Source organism: Cydia pomonella, chromosome 15 (assembly GCF_033807575.1).
Source record: "Cydia pomonella isolate Wapato2018A chromosome 15, ilCydPomo1, whole genome shotgun sequence".
In the NCBI taxonomy this organism is placed as follows: domain Eukaryota; kingdom Metazoa; phylum Arthropoda; class Insecta; order Lepidoptera; family Tortricidae; genus Cydia; species Cydia pomonella.
The window spans coordinates 17,496,079-17,514,804 of NC_084717.1; the positions used below are offsets into that span (position 1 = coordinate 17,496,079).

Consider the following 18,726-nt stretch of genomic DNA (forward strand, 5'->3'; position numbering starts at 1 on the left):
ATTTATTCAAAAACTGGTAACGTACTTAAATAATCGTTTCCTAAACTAGCGGCTCCAACAGTTCAAATTTTCATTTTCTCTTTTAAACCTCTTTTTTAATGAGTTTTTTTGGGAGCCTTTTCCAAATTTTGCAGTGAGATGTGGCGTTTCGGTTCTCAATTTTGCTGTAAACAAGAATCATTTGGTACATGAATGACTACAATTTGATTCAACATATCTCGTACGAGGGGCTGGAATGATTAACAATCGAAGATTCATTTGAAAAAACTGATAAAATACCTTCCGAGTTTTCTTCATTTTTTTGGCGAAAACAGGGTTTTATTATATTTTTTTTTCGGAAATTGTACGCATATTTTGCTTTAAAAATAATATTATAGCAAACTGTAACTTTATGTTAACCTATAAAAAAAAAATCATAACTATGGAACCTACATTGCCGTAAATTTATATTTTTTTAAAACACGTATAAATCACGCAGCAGCGACGCCCCGCTCTCAGTCCGCGCGGAGCGCGCTTAGAGGACGGACCTGTGCTCGATTGTCAGGCATTCGTTGCGATCGTAATCAGCTACGGAGTTCCGAGAAGTGCTATATACTGCGATTAGAAAATCTTAATAAAAGTTCATTTTTTACACTATGCTTAACAGACTCTCGCTTATTGATGGATTTTCAGTGGTCCTTTTTTTATACTACGTCGGTGGCAAACAAGCTTACGGCCCGCCTGATGGTAAGCAGTATCCGTAGCCTATGTACGCCTGCAACTCCAGAGGAGTTACATGCGCGTTGCCGACTCTAACCCCCTCCCGCTCCTCGTTGAGCTCTGGCAACCTTACTCACCGGCAGGAACACAACACTATGAGTAGGGTCTAGTGTTATTTGGCTGCGATTTTCTGAAAAACGCATTTTTACTTGAAATTACGTTAGGGTTTGCATTTGCATTATTATTTTTGCCCCGGATGAAGTCCAAGTTCTCATGATGGAGTCAGGAGTTGGTCACCAGAACTCCTAATCTACTCATTATAATCCCATCGTGTTTGGGCTCAAAAGATTTGCCCTGACGAACACCATCGATCTAGATGAGGTCCAGGGTCTCATGATGGAGTCAGGAGTTGGTCACCAGGACTCTTAATCTACTTATCATAACGCCATCGTGTTTGGGCTCAATAGATTTGCCCTGACGAGCACCATCAATCTAGATAAAGTCCAGGGTCTCATGATGGAGTCAGGAGTTGGTCACTAGAACTCCTAATCTACTCATTATAATTCCATCGTGTTTTGGCTCAAAAGATTAGCCCTGACGAGCACCATAGATCTAGATGAGGCCCAGGGTCTCATGATGGAGTCAGGAGTTGGTCACCAGAACTCCTAATCTACTCATCATAACTCCATCGTGTTTGGGCTCAATAGATTTGCCCTGACGAACACCATCGACCTAGATGAGGTCCAGGGTCTCATGATGGAGTCAGGAGTTGGTCACCAGAACTCCTAATCTACTGATCATAACTCCATCGTGTTTGGGCTCAATAGATTTGCCCTGATGAACACCATCGATCTAGATGAGGTCCAGGGTCTCATGATGGAGTCAGGAGTTGGTCACCAGAACTCCTAAACTACTCATCATAACCTCATCGTGTTTGGGCTCAATAGATTTGCCCTGACGAGCATCATCAATCTAGATAAAGTCCAGGGTCTCATGATAGAGTCAGGAGTTAGTCACTAGAACTCCTAATCTACTCATTATAATTCCAACGTGTTTGGGCTCATGAGATTTGCCATGACGAGCACCATCGACCTAGATGAGGTCCAGGGTCTCATGATGGAGTCAGGAGTTGGTCACCAGAACTCCTAATCTACTCATCATAACTCCATCGTGTTTGGGCTCAATAGAGTTGCCCTGACGAGCACCATCAATCTAGATCAGGTCCAGGGTCTCATGATGGACTCAGGAGTTGGTCACCAGAACTCCTAGTCTATTCATCATAACTCCATCGTGTTTGGGCTCAAAAGATTTGCCCTGACGAGTACCATCGATCTAGATTAAGTCGAGGGTCTCATGATGGACTCAGGAGTTGTTGGTCACCAGAACTCCTAATCTATTCATCATAATGGTAATTTGATGGTGCTTGTCGGGGTAAATCTATTGAGCCCAAACACGATGGAGTTATGATAAATAGATTACGAGTTCTGGTGACCAACTCCTGACTCCATCATGAGACCCTGGACTTCATCTAGATCGATGGTACTCGTCAGGGCAAATCTTTTGAGCCCAAACACGATGGAATTATAATGAGTAGATTAGGAGTTCTAGTGACCAACTCCAGACTCCATCATGAGACCCTGAACATCATCTAGATTGATGGTGCTCGTGAGGGCAAATCTATTGAGCCCAAACACGATGGAGTTATGATGAGTAGATTAGGAATTATGGTGACCAACTCCTGACTCCATCATGAGACCCTGGACTTCATCTAGATCGATGGTACTCGTCAGGGCAAATCTTTTGAGCCCAAACACGATGGAATTATAATGAGTAGATTAGGAGTTCTAGTGACCTACTCCTGACTCCATCATGAGACCCTGGACTTCATCTAGATTGATGGTGCTCATCAGGGTAAATCTATTGAGCCCAAACTCGATGGAGTTATGATGAGTAGTTTAGGAGTTCTGGGGAGTTCTGGTGACCAACTCCTGACTCCGTCATGAGACCCTGGACCTCATCTAGATCGATGGTGTTCGTCAGGGCAAATCTTTTGAGCCCAAGCACGATGGAATTATAATGAGTAGATTAGGAGTTCTGGTGACCAACTCCTGACTCCATCATAAGAACTTGGATGGACTTCATTCGGGTCATAAATAATAATACAAACCCTAACGTGATTTCAAATAACACTGAAACTCTATAGCACTAATGTGCGCAAACGATTGGCATCTTGACTAGGCAGCATGGGTGCGTAGCCACCATGCCAATCGATACGACAACGAAACACTATCTGTCTCTCTCTCGTACTAATATGCACAAACGATTGGCATCTTGGCTGGGCAGCATGGGTGCGTAGCCAACATGCCAAACGTTTACGATACGACAAGGAAACACTATCTGTCTCTCTATCGCACTAATATGCGCAATCGATTGGCTTCTTGGCTAGGTATCATGGGTGCGTGGCCAACATGCCAATCGTTTACGATACGACAACGAAACACTACTGTCTCTCTATCGCACTAATATACGCAAACGATTGGTATTTTGGCTAGGCACCAAGCAAGTGTGTGGCCAACATGCCAATCGTTTACGATACGACAACGAAACACTATCTGTCTCTCTATCGCACTAATATACTTTATTTATACCTGCAGTCATTTACTAACTTCTTCATTTTCCATTGGTGTGAAAGAGACAGAATAAAGAGCAAGGGTTATAGTACACTCTGTAGTCTGTACACTTAGTAGTAGTGTACATAAAAAAAAAAAACTACTGTGCATATACAATAAAATAAAGAGTGCCCATATGATATCATATGACACTAAAATTAATGTTGCTTGAAATTATGTTGAAAACTATCAAGATTATTCTAGTCTGCATTGAAACGCGCGTCGCGTTGCCGGCGCTCGCGTACCGAGCGCCAACGCCATCTATCGAGCGTTATTTCGTGAAATCGGAGAGCTCTCCAAGGATTAAGGGCTCTTATGATTAATCGACATATTTCGAGGTACCGTGATTTTCCTATTTCTCCCCGGAATCTTCTTAAATTAATCTCACCCGTTTCTTCATGATGCCTTATTATTATATATATACTAGTTTGTCTAGCTCCTTCTTGAAGAAAGTGTTTTACTATGTATATTTTTAATATGAGACTCGTTTAATAAAGTCAGTTGTGAATAACCCTATTAGCAAGTGCTTCATTTTGAAAAACTAATATGCAATAACGAAATTTAAAGACGCAATGACACCAAAACTTGTCTTTTGTATTATTAAAGTTTCAGCCAGTAAGACTGAAAGTTGTCTCTTTACTTCTGGGACAGCCTTAGCAGCCTCGCCCCAAAACGTGCAGCTCCCAGCTCAAGTTGGACTCCACTTGAATAAACTAGCGCCCGCCCACTTGAGCGGCGAGTAAAGATCACTTACCTTAGATGGAGTATACGGGATAACATTATGGTCACCATATATTAAATATACCAAATTTTGTATGGAAGAGATCGCTCTTAAGCGATAAGACCGCCTGTTGCCTGCCTCTACATTTAATCAATTGTTTCTTTTCCTGTATCTTTTTAATGAGTTATGCCAATAAAGAGTATCCTATCTATCTATATTGGCGTTCCCATACTAAATGTGATCGGATGGTAACTGTACTGTATTACTGCTGCGACATTACTGTTGCGGTGTTCTACTTGAAAATTACTGTAGGTACTAGGGTGAACAGATCTGCTTTCCGGTTATACAGGACAACTGCATTCAAAATACGGGATTCGAGGTTAAAATACGCGACAGGTGGTTTTCTATATTAAAAATTAACATACGTTTTTTATTACTAAATATTGGACTTAAAAAAACAATAATAAATATTATAAAACACTGTTGTGTTATATTATGAATGTTTATATTATCTGGAAATGAAAATGTGAAATAACCTGTACTTACATAAATCAACAAGTTATTAATTATTTAGATAAGAAAATGTGGATTAGTCTACTAAATAACATATACAAACAAATTCTGACTTTCCCAATGAAATACTCTTAAAACATTAATAAAATAATAATTCAAAAATTATTTGGTAAATGTGATATGATCAACTAAATAACTGCTGTGTGCGAGAAAATAAATACTAGTTGAATAGGTATTTTTATTATCAAATGCAATTTAATCATAAAATTATGGGACAATGAAAAATTCGTGCCTGAAATACGGGACAACCCGTAAATATGGGACATCTGGTCATCCTAGTAGGTACACACGGTAGTTGTTTTGTGTACTGCCTCTCGTCACTCACTGCTTATTACACATACCCAACCCAATTCTAATTATAAAACTCCCGTGAGACTTAAATACCCAACCCAACTTCGAAAAAAGAAAAGTAGCTGTAATAAGTATTGAATTTGTATTTTCCTTTTCACCTACGCAGCTCGGACAATTGAAATTTGTCAGGCAAAAGGAGCGGCTAATTAGACTGCTACATATGAGCTATGAATTGTTTTTTTTAATGATATAGAAGACAAATGAGCAGACAATCGCAATTACCGTCGGACACCTGCAACAGCAGAGGAGTTGCAAACACGTTGCCGACCTTTAAGAGAGTAGAGTCAAGGCGGGAACAGTGACTCAACGCAAACAGTGGCTCAGTTGCCCAAAGATCGCTATACACTGTAGCACCCTTACGTTAGAATAACCATTGCTTGTACATTTGAATTTGTTAGATTACTGAATGTTCCTGTTGTATTAGCAGGGAAGCAAATTGCCTCTATCATGTTGGAATTAGGTTGAGTGAGTCATTGTATCCGGCTATTTTTTTCCGAGTCACTGTTCCCTCCTTTGCCCTACGTTCTTTCCTATTTAAGGTCTTCATAACGGTGACGTAACGTAACGGTAAATTGAGTATAGAGAACTCTACGAGAAGACAAACAGTTCTCTGTTAGTTATAGCCAGGAAACTATCCAACTTGTAACGTAACTTGAGCTTAATTGATATGTTAGCTATGTGATCGTTACCTACGCGAAGGAGGAGCAGGTGTAATAATTGTGGAGGGGCGCATTTACCCATTGTAATCTGAACGCTGTAAAAGGTTCGAAACGTCAGGATGTAAATTTTTTTTCTGTTCGTCGACTGCAATGGTTGAATTGAGATATCGTGTACCAAACTATAATTGCGTACTTTTCATCTACGGACTCCCAACTTAATTATAAGATTCATTTCGATACGCTGTGGTCAAGTCAAAAAAATGACCAATCACGTGCCGCCGCGCTCCCAGAGAAAAGAGTATACGGACGCGGGGCGGGAGTCGCGCGTTTATGTCTACAATTATGTCTACTGAGATACTTACGAATTTTCATTAATTATTTAGGTTTTATAAAAAAAAAGTATTATTTTAGATGACTCGTAGAAAAAGTATTGTATACAAATGTGATATAATAAAGCTTTTCAATCTCGGACCTTACTTAGACAACTCAGCAAGCTTCGTTGCCTAACGGTACTCGACTGAAAAACTCTCTATTATATCACGATTGTATAGAATACTAATACGCGAGCCGCTTTCACAAGCCGTTTTCATAGCTTTATTTCATGAATAACTATCGCGGTAACTGTAGACAATATTAATACTAATGTACAGATGCCATAAGATACTTTTTGGAATTAAAAGTATGTACTTATTCTATTGACCCTACCGCTACCGCTACCGCTGGTGTGATGTCGTGGAGGCGGACCTGCGTCGGCTGAATGCCAATTCATGGCAGGAAACCGCGCTGGATCGGGACAGGTGGCGTTCTCTCGTTTCGGAGGCCAGGATTATTTTTGGATCGCTGAGCCAAAGCAGTTAGTTAGTTACTTAATCTATTGTACTTATTCTAGGGTGGTTAGGGTGGGTGGTGTACTTTTGGAGCGTTGTTTCATCTGCTATTATTGATGCTAACTGTACACAAGTCAAAGGAATACAATAACACACTTTAACAATAAACACATCTAGCTACGAAATGGTACTGCTTACGTGGTGCTTGACTGTTAGGTAAACATAACATCAATTAAAGTATCTATACGGACTAAACAAATATGTAATGTAAATGTAACAGTATTTTAGTAATATGTAGTGGAAGCAAATGTTGAAGCAAGCACGCAAGCAAGCAAGCAAGGGACCTCAGCAAGCTCGGTTCACCATATTTTAACGTAGTTACGATCTCATTTTAAACCGACTAGCTAGATTGCTCTGAAACTTTGTATTTACGTACAATAGGATAAGGTATATCTGGTCTTGTAATTAGTTTATGTAGCTTCAGATAAGGTAGAAGTACCTACTAGTGCTCGACGCTGCACTAGTACTCGACATGGGCACTTTATGTCAAAGTGACAAGGATTAAGTTCGAATACAGAAAAAACTCCGTTGTTCAAATTTAACCCTTATTTCCATGAAATAAAGTGCCCATGTCGGTGACTAGTGCAACGTCGAGCACTAGTACTTCTACCTTACCATGGGTAAAAAAGTTCATCGAATATCTTATACCTTTAAACGAGCAATTCTTGTATATATATATATATATTTCTGTGATCTCGGAAACGGCTCTAACGATTTCGCTGAAATTTGGTATATGGGGGTTTTTGGGGGTATACAATCTATCTAGATTAGTCTTATGTTTGGGAAAACGCGTGTTTTCGAGATTTCATGCGTTTTTCTTTCGACGCAGAATATGGTCGCTAATTTCGTGTCGCCGGCCATTGTCCGTCTGGTCCAGCGGGTTATAACGCGGACTGCTAAACGAGTGTTACGGGTTCGAATCTCGCCCGGTGACTAACTTTTTTTTTTTTTATATGTTCAAGTTTATTTTTTAATTTTTATAGTTATAACCGAGCAAAGCTCGGTCGCCCAGGTACTAAGTTTTTAATTCAAAACTTGTTTTTGCCCTATTTCGTTTGTTTTATAAGCTGGAGCTATACCGGGTGGAACAGAACGAAGGATTTTATGCAATCCGGCAATTGTTCAGGCTTTGTGCTTTATTTTTCACCAATTAACTTACTTTAAATCTTCTAATTTGACAAATACAGCAAGCTTAGAGTGTTACGTTGTACTATACCTGAGTGGCGTTCGACGCAGTTCCGCCAAGAAAAACAATTGAAATCAAGAACAATTGAAGTTATGCTATCAATCATCCTGCAGACGGAAACGAGAGAAGATGACGTCGGTGGCGGTTCCTGGGTCTAACCCACTGGCTTGCTTAAGATAAGAAGTGTAACGTGTGCTATGATTTGTAATGGCCAGCAAAGACTGTGAGTTGAACATCGTATTTAATAGAAAGCCGTCGTCATCCACTATTGGAGGTTCTGATATGCTGTAATTAGTATGATACCCGACACTGCCCACGATTCCCGACATATATATTATAAATAGCTTATTAAAAAAAACATTAATGTGTACAATACATATTTCCTATAATTAGTAACAAGCCTGTTAGTCATGGAGGAGCAAGGCATCCTGATACAGGTTCATTCACCTAAAAAGAAGTCCCAACCACTGATGGCAATCTGTAAATAATGCATGGAAAATAAACAATTATTCGATTTTAAATTTTTATGACCTAATAATAATTTTTTAAAATTTTCTCCCCATATTTGAAAACACAAAGCTTAAACTAGTTAAACTATATGTAGAACCCAAAGGTTTGGGTCGGCAACGCGCATGTAACTCCTCTGGAGTTGCAGGTGTATATAGGCTACGGAGACTGCTTACCATCAGGCGGGCCGTATGCTTGTTTGCCAACGACGTAGTATAAAAAAAAAACTCACAATCATAATTTCATAAGTATACTCGTAAAGACCTTTTTAAAGCCGTAACAATTTGAAATTTCCTCCATAAAACGGACCCTCTCCATTTTCGTTAATGATTTTAGTTATGTCTACCGCTCATAATATTTAATGGGGGATAAATTTCCACTTAGCCTAAATACCGAACGTGCTTAACTAAAATGTTTTGATTATACAGCGTGAGCCATTGACATATATCTAAGGACGGGCCTTACGGGCGCTAAAAATGGTGCTAGTTCAGTGTTATCACTCACGAATTCGAGCCAATCGTGCAGTTTAACGCAACTAGTTGCGACTAATAACGCGCGTGAACGAACTTATCAACCAATCGCGTTGTGGCGTTATGGCTCCTCTACACGATGGCCCAGCGTAGGCCAGTCTAAGGGACGCAGCTATGCGGTGGAATGAGATAGCAATATCACTTGCTCCCTTTAACGCACAAATGCGTCCTTTGGACTGGCCTACGCTGGGCCATCGTGTAGTGGAGCCCTTAGACTGCACGATTGGCTCGAATTCGTGTGCGTGACACCGCTGTACTGGCCCCATTCTTATTGCCCGTAAGGCCCGTCCTTAGATATAAGTCAATGGCGCAAGCCCTGTGGCCCCCTGTGCTACTAGTAAAATATAATTGGTGGATTATTATGCGAAACAAATAAAAACATAAAATGAAAAAATATAAAATTAGGTCATTAAATTATTTTACATTTCAACTTAGTTACTCGCGCGATACATTTCGAAGAACTGAGGTCAATTTAATAAATTTATATTTCAGCTATTTTTAAATCTAAAATTTTTTTCGCAGGTTTCGTCGAAGATGTCTCGTTGATTCTGCCAGGCTGATTTGAACTCTACGCGATGACGAAAAGGTTCGAATTCAACTGGCAGATCCCGGTGCCCGAACCGCTACTACAGGTAACAGATTTTTTATTTATTTATAAATTTAGATGGCGATTGTTATTTAGATTAATTTGAATAAATTGATGTTTAATTTAATGGTAATACAAAGCCCAATGTATTATTTGTTAATGTAGTTTTTTCGTCAGATTTCAATACAATTTGGTGGACAGATAAAGTTGCCTATTTTGTCCATTATACGCTTATACGAGGATCCCGAAAGATTTTAACTACACACTTTTGAGGCCAAAAAAAATAATGAGTTTAAGCAAATATGAGCAAAAAAAAAAAATTTTTTTATTTTTGAATGTATTTGTACTTAAAAAGTTTATGTTATGGTAAAACTGGCACTGAAAATAATTTTTTACTTTTTTTTGTAAAACCTAGTTTTTACAAAGGTTACCTGTCACTTTTTGACATCTATCAATAAGGATATTTAGACTACGCCCCATAATGCCATCATCGCCATCAAAACGGCGTTTTCCATTAAGTTACAGTAAGATTTTTTTTCTAAATTGGTATTAACTCTGAAACTAGGTGAAATCCAGACAAGTTTATATGACATTATAGTCTCTAAATGTGACCAGGAACACACTGTTAAAATCTTTCGGTTTCCTCGTGTTACACCGTGTATAAGTAATTATTTTTGTTGCAATATAACCGTATATGTATGGCTTAAAAAATCTTTGGGCTACGAAAATGTATAATAGGTATTTTCATAACCCAATGGAAAACTTCAAACATTCGCGATTTCGCCAACAGGCCAACCAACCAAATCAAATACAAATCTAACAAAACAAACTGTCAAAAAATGAAAAATCGGGCCACAAAGTTTCTAATGTTTCTATGGCAATTTCCTCTTCACTAAAAATGTAATAAACTTAATAGATAGACATCTAATCTCTAATTAAGAGATCCTTTTATTTAAACCTTGATTTGATTCAATACTCGGTCAAGCTTATTTTTAATTTCCCTCTAAATTAAAAACCTTCGGTCAATTTTCCTCGACTTGAAGTGCTGTCAAACGCACATAGCTGCGTTTTTGACGTTTACAACGTTTTTAATGTGGTTCCGATTACTTAGCTTTTTAATTTTCGCCTATCGACCTTGTAAACTGGATCAAGGTTGGCACAATTCCATTTCATGTGAATAAAATGTTATCAAAGTTGGTATTTATTGCCGAGGTTTTATTGCCTTTTTATAAGATAGACAAGGACAGAATAAGGTTTAAGTGAGCTGGGAGCATGACATAATTAAATCACTGAAATTAGCAAGTTAGTAATCGTAATCTGGATCAGCGCGTGCGCTAAAGGTGACATTTCAATTCGATGTAATTACTGCTGCAGCGTCGTTGTTGTGGCCGCTGTATCTGTTAATTTTCTTGCTAAATCGAGTGTTGGAATGAAAGTCATAATCGCGGCAGTAATGCGGCGGTAAACGTCACTAATATCATCAAGGCAATTGACAGATGCAGCGTCGGCAACAACTACGACGAAGCCGTAATGCAGCTCTCTGCTGACATTCTAAAAATTTTAGAAATACGGGGATTTTTTGTATATTTTCATTGGGTAACGAACAATTACTTACATGGCGGGAAGTTGATAACTCGTGAGGAAAAATTGATGAAAATTGGAAACTTAGGTAATACTATTTTAAGTTCAAAATTTTCAATTTTATATCTTGAGCGACAGCATTGATCAATAACAGCAACACAATTTATATAGTACCAGCATCAGCAGCTAAAGCAGGACTGCATGCAGGTTCATACCAAATTTAACCTTAAGTCTCGACCTCGACATTCAGAGTTAAACTTATCCAATCGGAGGCAACCCTGATCTTTATCTTGCGTGTCAATGTACTCTACGATCGTCATATATTTGGCAACGACGCGATACATGTAACCAACGCAAGTCAATATTGTTATTTGAAGCTCGTTCATGTTTCACATTTATCTCTTTAACGGTAAGGTAGTTTTTGGAATAGCCTGGGCAAATGAGATACGTGTTATTTAAAGCCCCTTTTCAGCCCCTAAAGGGATGACTACCTAATTAGTTAAAAATGCTTAAACTTGATTTATTTCTTACAAAAAGATAAATGATAAAAGTCGTAAGAAAATATTGATTCCCTTTATAAACTTCTACCCCCAATTTACACCCTTACGGGATGACTTCGGGGATGAAAACGATTATATATTATGCCATTCCCACAACTCAAAATATCGAATTTCATCTAAATCGATTCATCGTGTATTGAGTCTCCATACAAACTTACACCCAAAATTTTAACTCCCTTTTTTTTTCTAGGATAAAATTATGCTACGTCCTTCCCCGGGACTCAAATGACAAATCTCTATATTTATTACAACTAAAGAAATTGGTTTAGATTCAGAGGTTAAGAGGGATGAGGTAACGGCCACACAGACAAACTTTCGCATTTATAATATTTGTATACGAGTATGTATGTATGGATTATATTTTTCCTTTATATATTAGGAAAACTTACAGCTAGAGCAACAAAATAGGTTGCGAAATAGAAACAGTAAGCCAATTACAAGTTTCCACATATGGATATGGCTAGGACTTTACATATTTGTAATTGTCACACGAATAAAGGTGACGTTCGTATTCCGTCCGCAGCTGCATTACAGCGGCATAATTGGAAATATTTAACCACACAATTTTACCACATCTTAAGCACACTTTTACCATACTTTTATCGTACCTTTACCAAACTTACCACACCTCTACTGTGGTAGAGTACACCTTTACCACACTTTTACCATACTCCCACTCCCACTACCAGTCCCACTCCCACCCCATCTAAATTGTTTCGAGCAAATCAAATAACCGATAACAGCGCCACCTACCGGGTCCAATTCAAACCATCCATTTATTTATTTATTTCCCTCCCAAATATTTTTTTTAATCCATGTATACTAAAACCTTCTCCAGAATGTAACAAACACTTTTCTGAAAACCGCATCAAAATTGGTTCAGCCAAACGCGAGATAATCGCGGACAAACATACATACAAACATACGGGTCAAACTGAGAACCTCCTTTTTTTTAAGGCGGTTAAAAACTGACAAAAGAGCGAAGATTTATGCACACCTCCTGGGATTGCGCTAACTCGGATTATACACATTTAGGATCAAAATATGATGCAATTAAAACGATTTCCAGCTTACTGGAAACAAATAACTCAAAAGTAAAGGTAAAGATAAGACGGGCCTTACGGGCACCATTCTTGGTCTTTACGAATATAAGTCAATAACTGAAAATTTATTCCTTAAGACGCTTGCTGGAAATTTATTCTTCAAAAAAAAAAAAATTTGGATTGGCTTAATTAGCTTTGATACACAAACGCAAACATTCATTCAAATTATCCATATTATGCCGCAGTAAATTATGCCGTAGTTATGTTGCAGTCAGTAATGTATAATTGTTGGTGCAATAAAGAATATTTACTTACTTACTTACTTAAAAGAAATTATCAACGTATTTATGAATCATCGTATAGTATATAAGGAAGGCCACCTAAAAAAATGTCGAGGCACGTTTATGAAGGTTGTCAGTCTTCTATATTTACTAGTCTCTGGTACTAGGGATTCACCAGCAACGAATCTATCTGTCAGACGTTAATATTTACGTTGAGCAACCTCGAGCCGGTTTAATATTAACCGTAAACTGTACGGCACCGACGAACCATTAATGGATGCCCGTAACACGTAACGTATGGTAGATACAGGTTCTACGTACTATGTTAACGGCACCAATCATGGAACATTTAAGAGAAAATTTGGAGTGTTTTTGATATTTCACCGACACCTGTAAAATTTCTACCGCTTTACGGTTTAAAAGTTGAATGTCCAATTCGTCCTCTATGTTTTCTATGTATTTAATGAAAGCTACTGCAATTGGTTTCAATATTATTGACCAATTAAAACTGTGCTTTTTTGCTCCAGTCATGGAATGTATGGCGCCATTCATTTTCAAAATAACAAATATCAACGAAAAATTAAACTTAAGCAGCTCTATGGCTCTTGATGGTAAAATGTTGCCAGCGATTAAAAACTGATGGTAAATACTTGTTTTACAGGATTTATCTATACCTTTCCATTACTGGTGCTTGTTCCATTATAGGGGTGTTTACTATAGTCATTTCATATTTTCTTAAGGTGTATAGAATTTTTTATTTTTTTATTTATTTGGGAAACATACAGCACATAATAATACAATAAGGTACAAGATAAAGTTAGAACATAAGCCAAAACAGTTTCCACTTACAGCTAATACAAAATTCCTTTCCTCCGAAAAAAAGTACAATTTTTGGGTATTTTTAATTTAAAGTTGAATTTAACAGTAACATTTAGTAAATAAGATAATACACGAGCACGATTAACAATTATAACAAGCATACTTTGGAATTTTGAAAATAACAAGCACAATTTTATTTAGACTTTGAAATTTCAAATAATAGGTACAATTACAATAACAATACAAGACAAGCTTACAATTTTATTAAGAGCTACGAAGTAGATAACGGAATTACCATTTTTTTGTTATGATTTGTTTTGTTTTTTTTTATCATTTTATTTTGTTTGTTTGATGACAGAAACAAATTTATTACACTTATGCTGGAACAAATCAATGTGTGAATATTTATTGTTGTAAATATTGCATGATCTTGCTAAAAATTTGTTTTTTACATATTAAATTAGCTAGCAAAGTTAAAAAAAAAATCATAGTGCTTCTTAGATCACAATGCGGTTGTCAAATAGTATTTTATACAATCGTGATATAATTGAGAGCTTTTCAGTCGAGTACATGCTTTTTCTACGAGTCACCAAAAATAGTTATTTGTGTCCCAAGGGAGGAAAAGTAGGAAATTGCGTGCCGCGTGTAAAATTGTTACCCGAGCCGAAGGCGAGGGTGACAAACACGCGTGGTGCGCATATTATTTTTCTGCTCGACGGAGGCGGAAAGCGGCAACTTCGTTTAGCGCAGCGGGAGCAAAGCTGACGCTTTCCGCCCGGAGGGCACAAATAATATTTTTTTTACTAAGTATATAATATAAATTAATTGGGTAATACTAGTTATACCAGGGTAAACTTGAGTTTAATTTAACCTTCTAACATTACCCGTAACATATATATTAACCCCCTTATTCATAAACGTCTACTAAAGTTGACAAGCCGCTAATAATCGTTTGTCCCTTTCCATCATACCAATACGTCGGAAAGGGACAAACGATTATTAGCGGCATCGTAACTTTAGTAGACGTTTGTGAATAAGGGGGTAAGTATGTAAGTATTTCAGTATATTAGACAAATGAATCCAATACACAAATAACCTACCTCAATGTTATTTAAAATGTTTATTTCTAAACGCAAACAAGCACATTTATAGCCATTTTCACATCCCAGCATGTCATTGTCACTTGCCAGAAACATACATTTGTTATTGTACACTGTCACTGCATTGTCCACCCACTGACTAAACCGATTTAAATAATATCTAGACTATTTAGATCAGTCTGAAATTGTTTTTGATTTGTGTTGTAAACGCCGTAGAAGTCTTTTTAGGGTTACGTAATCACATAGAATCCCTAATAGTTTCGCCATGTCCACGTGTCCGTCTGTCCGAGGCTTTATTTTATGATACAGGAGGCAAACGAGCAGACGGATCGCCTGATGGTAAGCGATTACCGCCGCCCATGGACACTCGCAATACCAGAGGGATTGTAAGTGCGTTGCCGGCCTTTAAATATGGGACTACGCCTCTTATCTTGAGGGTTTTTAAGGTCGTTTCGGTCAAATTTGTTACAAGTGACTCACACGTTATATATAATTTTTAATCTACTGCAAATTTAAAGGAAGTGGTTTTCAATTTGTTTAAACACAATTAAAATGAAACCACTTAATTATAATATGCAAAGACAAATACTTAAAAATGTACTTATACCAAAAACTAATCTCAAACCATCTCTCGTCTGAAACCATCGACACGTCAAGTAATAATCCCTGATCTGAGGGTCTACCGCGAACCACGTTTGACGTGTTGCCTCTCTGTCGCACTTGTAAATTCGCACGTAAGTGTAACAGGGAGGCAACACGTCGAACGTGCTTCGCGGTAGGCCCTCTGAACGGGAACTTTAAGTCGAAGCTTGCATGAGAATTTTCTCACGTTTAGTTTCCAGAAATTTCGAGTGTTCTTTATGTTCAGAGGGCCTACCGCGAACCACGTTCGACGTGTTGCCTCTCTGTCGCACTTGTAAATTCGTACGTAAGTGTGACGGGGAGGCAACACGTCGAACGTGGTTCGCGGTATGCCCTCTGCACCTTGCACATTTACAGTTATTTACAGTAATCGCTGGGCCAATATTACAGGGTTCTATGTGTCACTTTTATCCAACTGAAATTTGAACATTGTCATAGTGACATTGAGTTGAATTTCAACTACTTATCTTAAAAATGTAACATAGAACCTTGTAATATTGGGCCAGGGCGTTGACATTGAGACAGACAGATCACCTGCGATGCTATCTGGGTTACACCTAATCGCAATGCAATCGGATGGAAATGTGCAGCTCGCTGCACACGATGTGCATAGCTGTCTGTTCAGCTCTACAAACACTAATACACTCAATGCATAGATGAATTGATGTTTTACTATGTCTTTTGATGCCTTCTAAATATTAGCTTATGTTGAAAGCATAGGTTTCGAAAAATGAGTATCCCATCATAAATATTATTCACCTTAAGGGGGATTTAACTGAAAAGGAAGCGCTGGTGGCCTAGCGGTAAGAGCGTGCGACTTGCAATCCGGAGGTCGCGGGTTCAAACTCCTGCTCGTACATACCTACCAAAGAGTTTTTAGGAACTTATGTACGAAATATCATTTTATATTTGATAGTCACTTTTCGGTGAAGGAAAACTTCGTGAGGAAACCGGACTAATCCCAATAGACTAGTTTACTCTCTGGGTTGGAACTTCTTGGAAGGTCAGATGGCAGTCGCTTTCGTAAAAACTAGCCTCGCCAATTCTTGGGATTATTTGCCAAGCGGACCCCAGGCTCCCATGAGCCGTGGCAGAATGCCCGGACAATGCGAGAAAGCTGATGAAATTGAAAAGGAAAAATAGTAATGGCTGTATATTTAAGAACTCCATTCTAAGAACTTTTGGACCTTTCGTAGTTGGTTATGATAAAAGTTCATGTCAAAATTGTTGCTGTTTCAGAATGTCGTTTAAAAATGAGAGCGCAACTTACGGCCCGATTCGAAGAATGACCTACGATAACGATAAGTTCAGCGGAGGCAGCATGGTTCCATTTTTATCACTTGTCACTATGCCCGTCACTTTCACGCTTACAAACTTGTTAGAACGTGACAGCCCTGGTGACAAATGATGAAGAGCCGACCATTTTAGCCCTACTGTAGGCCTAAGATGGTCGGCTCTTAATCACTTGTCACCATGCCTGTCACGTTCTAACAATATGTAAGTGCGAAAGTGACAGGCATAGTGACAGGTGATAAAAATGGAACCATGCTGCTACCGCTGGTTTAGATAAGTTCTCATTTAGATATCGTTTGTACGAGTATGTCGTATAATTGACAGACGCAGCTCGATTCTGGCAACCAATGGCACTTTGACGTTAGAAATATCGTAGATCTAAATCTGGAGATGTAAAAAGTCCCCGATGTCAGAGTACTAATACTTATAAGATTTGGAGGTGTAAAGTCTCTCCAATAAGTGTCAATATAAAATGTGTATTAAATTAATCGCAACTAGACTGCACTGCTAAGCTAGCAGTCTCATAAACTAATGCTCCAGAATACATAACTAGTATGTATTCAATATGTTAAGAATATAATGTGTACAATATTACAGAGATGTATGGTCTCCACGGTTAATACATTAAGTTTGGAGATGTAAAAGGTCCCCACGGTCTGAGAAACATAAATACCTATAATAAGATTTGGAGGTGTAAAGGCTCTCCAAGTGTCAAAGAAATAACAATAAAAAAGTGTAAAAATACATGCGTTCTGTCCTAGCCTGAGTCATCTTTAACACCGCCTCTATGAATCAAAATTGTTAAAATTAGCAATCTTGCTAATGTTTTTCAACATAATAGCCATTAAAAATGCTCTAAATTTCAAGTATGCGTTGCTCAACATAGCTAACGATTATTTTGAAAGCGATTGAGATATGAAGTGGATTGCAAATGGCCGTCTATTTCCGTATGATTGATTTACACGGAAATTGGGGCGTGCAATCGTTGCAATACAAGTGTTTGGAGTTGAGTGGGAGTTTCCGTAACTCCAGGGTTGCCAGGCGTACGATAACTTGGGTTCCGGCAATGGGGTGATACTCACTCGACGCTCTCGGCTCAGAATTGCTCCAGCAATTGGCACAACTTGACGTCCCTTTGCGAGCATAACCACAGAAAAGAAAAGATAATTACTTGAATTTTGACAACCCTAAATAGCCGAAAAGGATAGTGCCATACATTAGAATTCATAATTATGAATGATAATGGAATATTTTTTAAGAAGAAAAACCGACTTCAGTGAGGGAGACCAGTGAAAGAAAGATTATTTTTCATTTTGGATTTCATACAATGAAATTAAAAAGACTGGTAAAATACCCGCAATAGGGTATTCGACTATATTTAAAATAAATTATTTCACGCTATGCATGAAATAATATTAAAAATGGCTATAAGTTTGCTTAAAAGAGTTGAGAAGTACCCTCAATTGTCCACCACTCAAAACCCAAACTTGACAAAAATGTACCTTGAAAACCTAACTGCTTCACAATGCGAAGAGAACAAATTGCCAAACATGAACTATGCGGCGTTGAAGAGTTCCATTTTGTCATCATCAGCAGTTCCGCTTCATCAAATGTCACTTCTACAAATATAAATGCTTGATTTGATGATGAAAATACTAAGATCACTATAAATATGCCTTTAACATTTGAGGAGTTCCTTCGATGCCTCATGGACCCCATCGTCAGAACTCAAACTTGACAAAAATTTGTCTTAAAAATCTAATTTGCATCACAAACACAGCGAAGAGGACAAATCGCCAAACGTGAAATATGCGTCGTTGAAGAGTTCCATTCTGATCATCATCAGCAGTTCCACTTCATCAAATGTCACTTTTAAAAAAAATTGTTGATGAAAATAAAAAAATCACTATATGTATGCTCTTCACATTTGAAGAGTTTCCTCGATTCCTCATGGATCCCATCATCAGAACTGAGTTTTGACAAAAACGGGACCAATCTATCTATATATATTATTCAGACAAAAAAAATATTTTCAAAAT

General features: G+C 38.0%; 1 protein-coding gene across 2 annotated transcripts in view; it reads left to right on the top strand.

Annotated features, from left to right (window-relative positions):
* The window catches only part of LOC133525526 (1-phosphatidylinositol 4,5-bisphosphate phosphodiesterase), a 178,013-nt gene that overhangs the window by 89,508 nt on the left and 69,779 nt on the right, over positions 1-18,726 (top strand). For both annotated transcript variants that reach the window (XM_061861797.1, XM_061861796.1), the window contains exon 2: positions 9,305-9,414. In XM_061861797.1, the coding sequence (XP_061717781.1) occupies positions 9,358-9,414 (57 nt within the window). In that variant the 5' untranslated portion in view covers positions 9,305-9,357. The remainder of the gene's footprint in view (positions 1-9,304; positions 9,415-18,726) is intronic.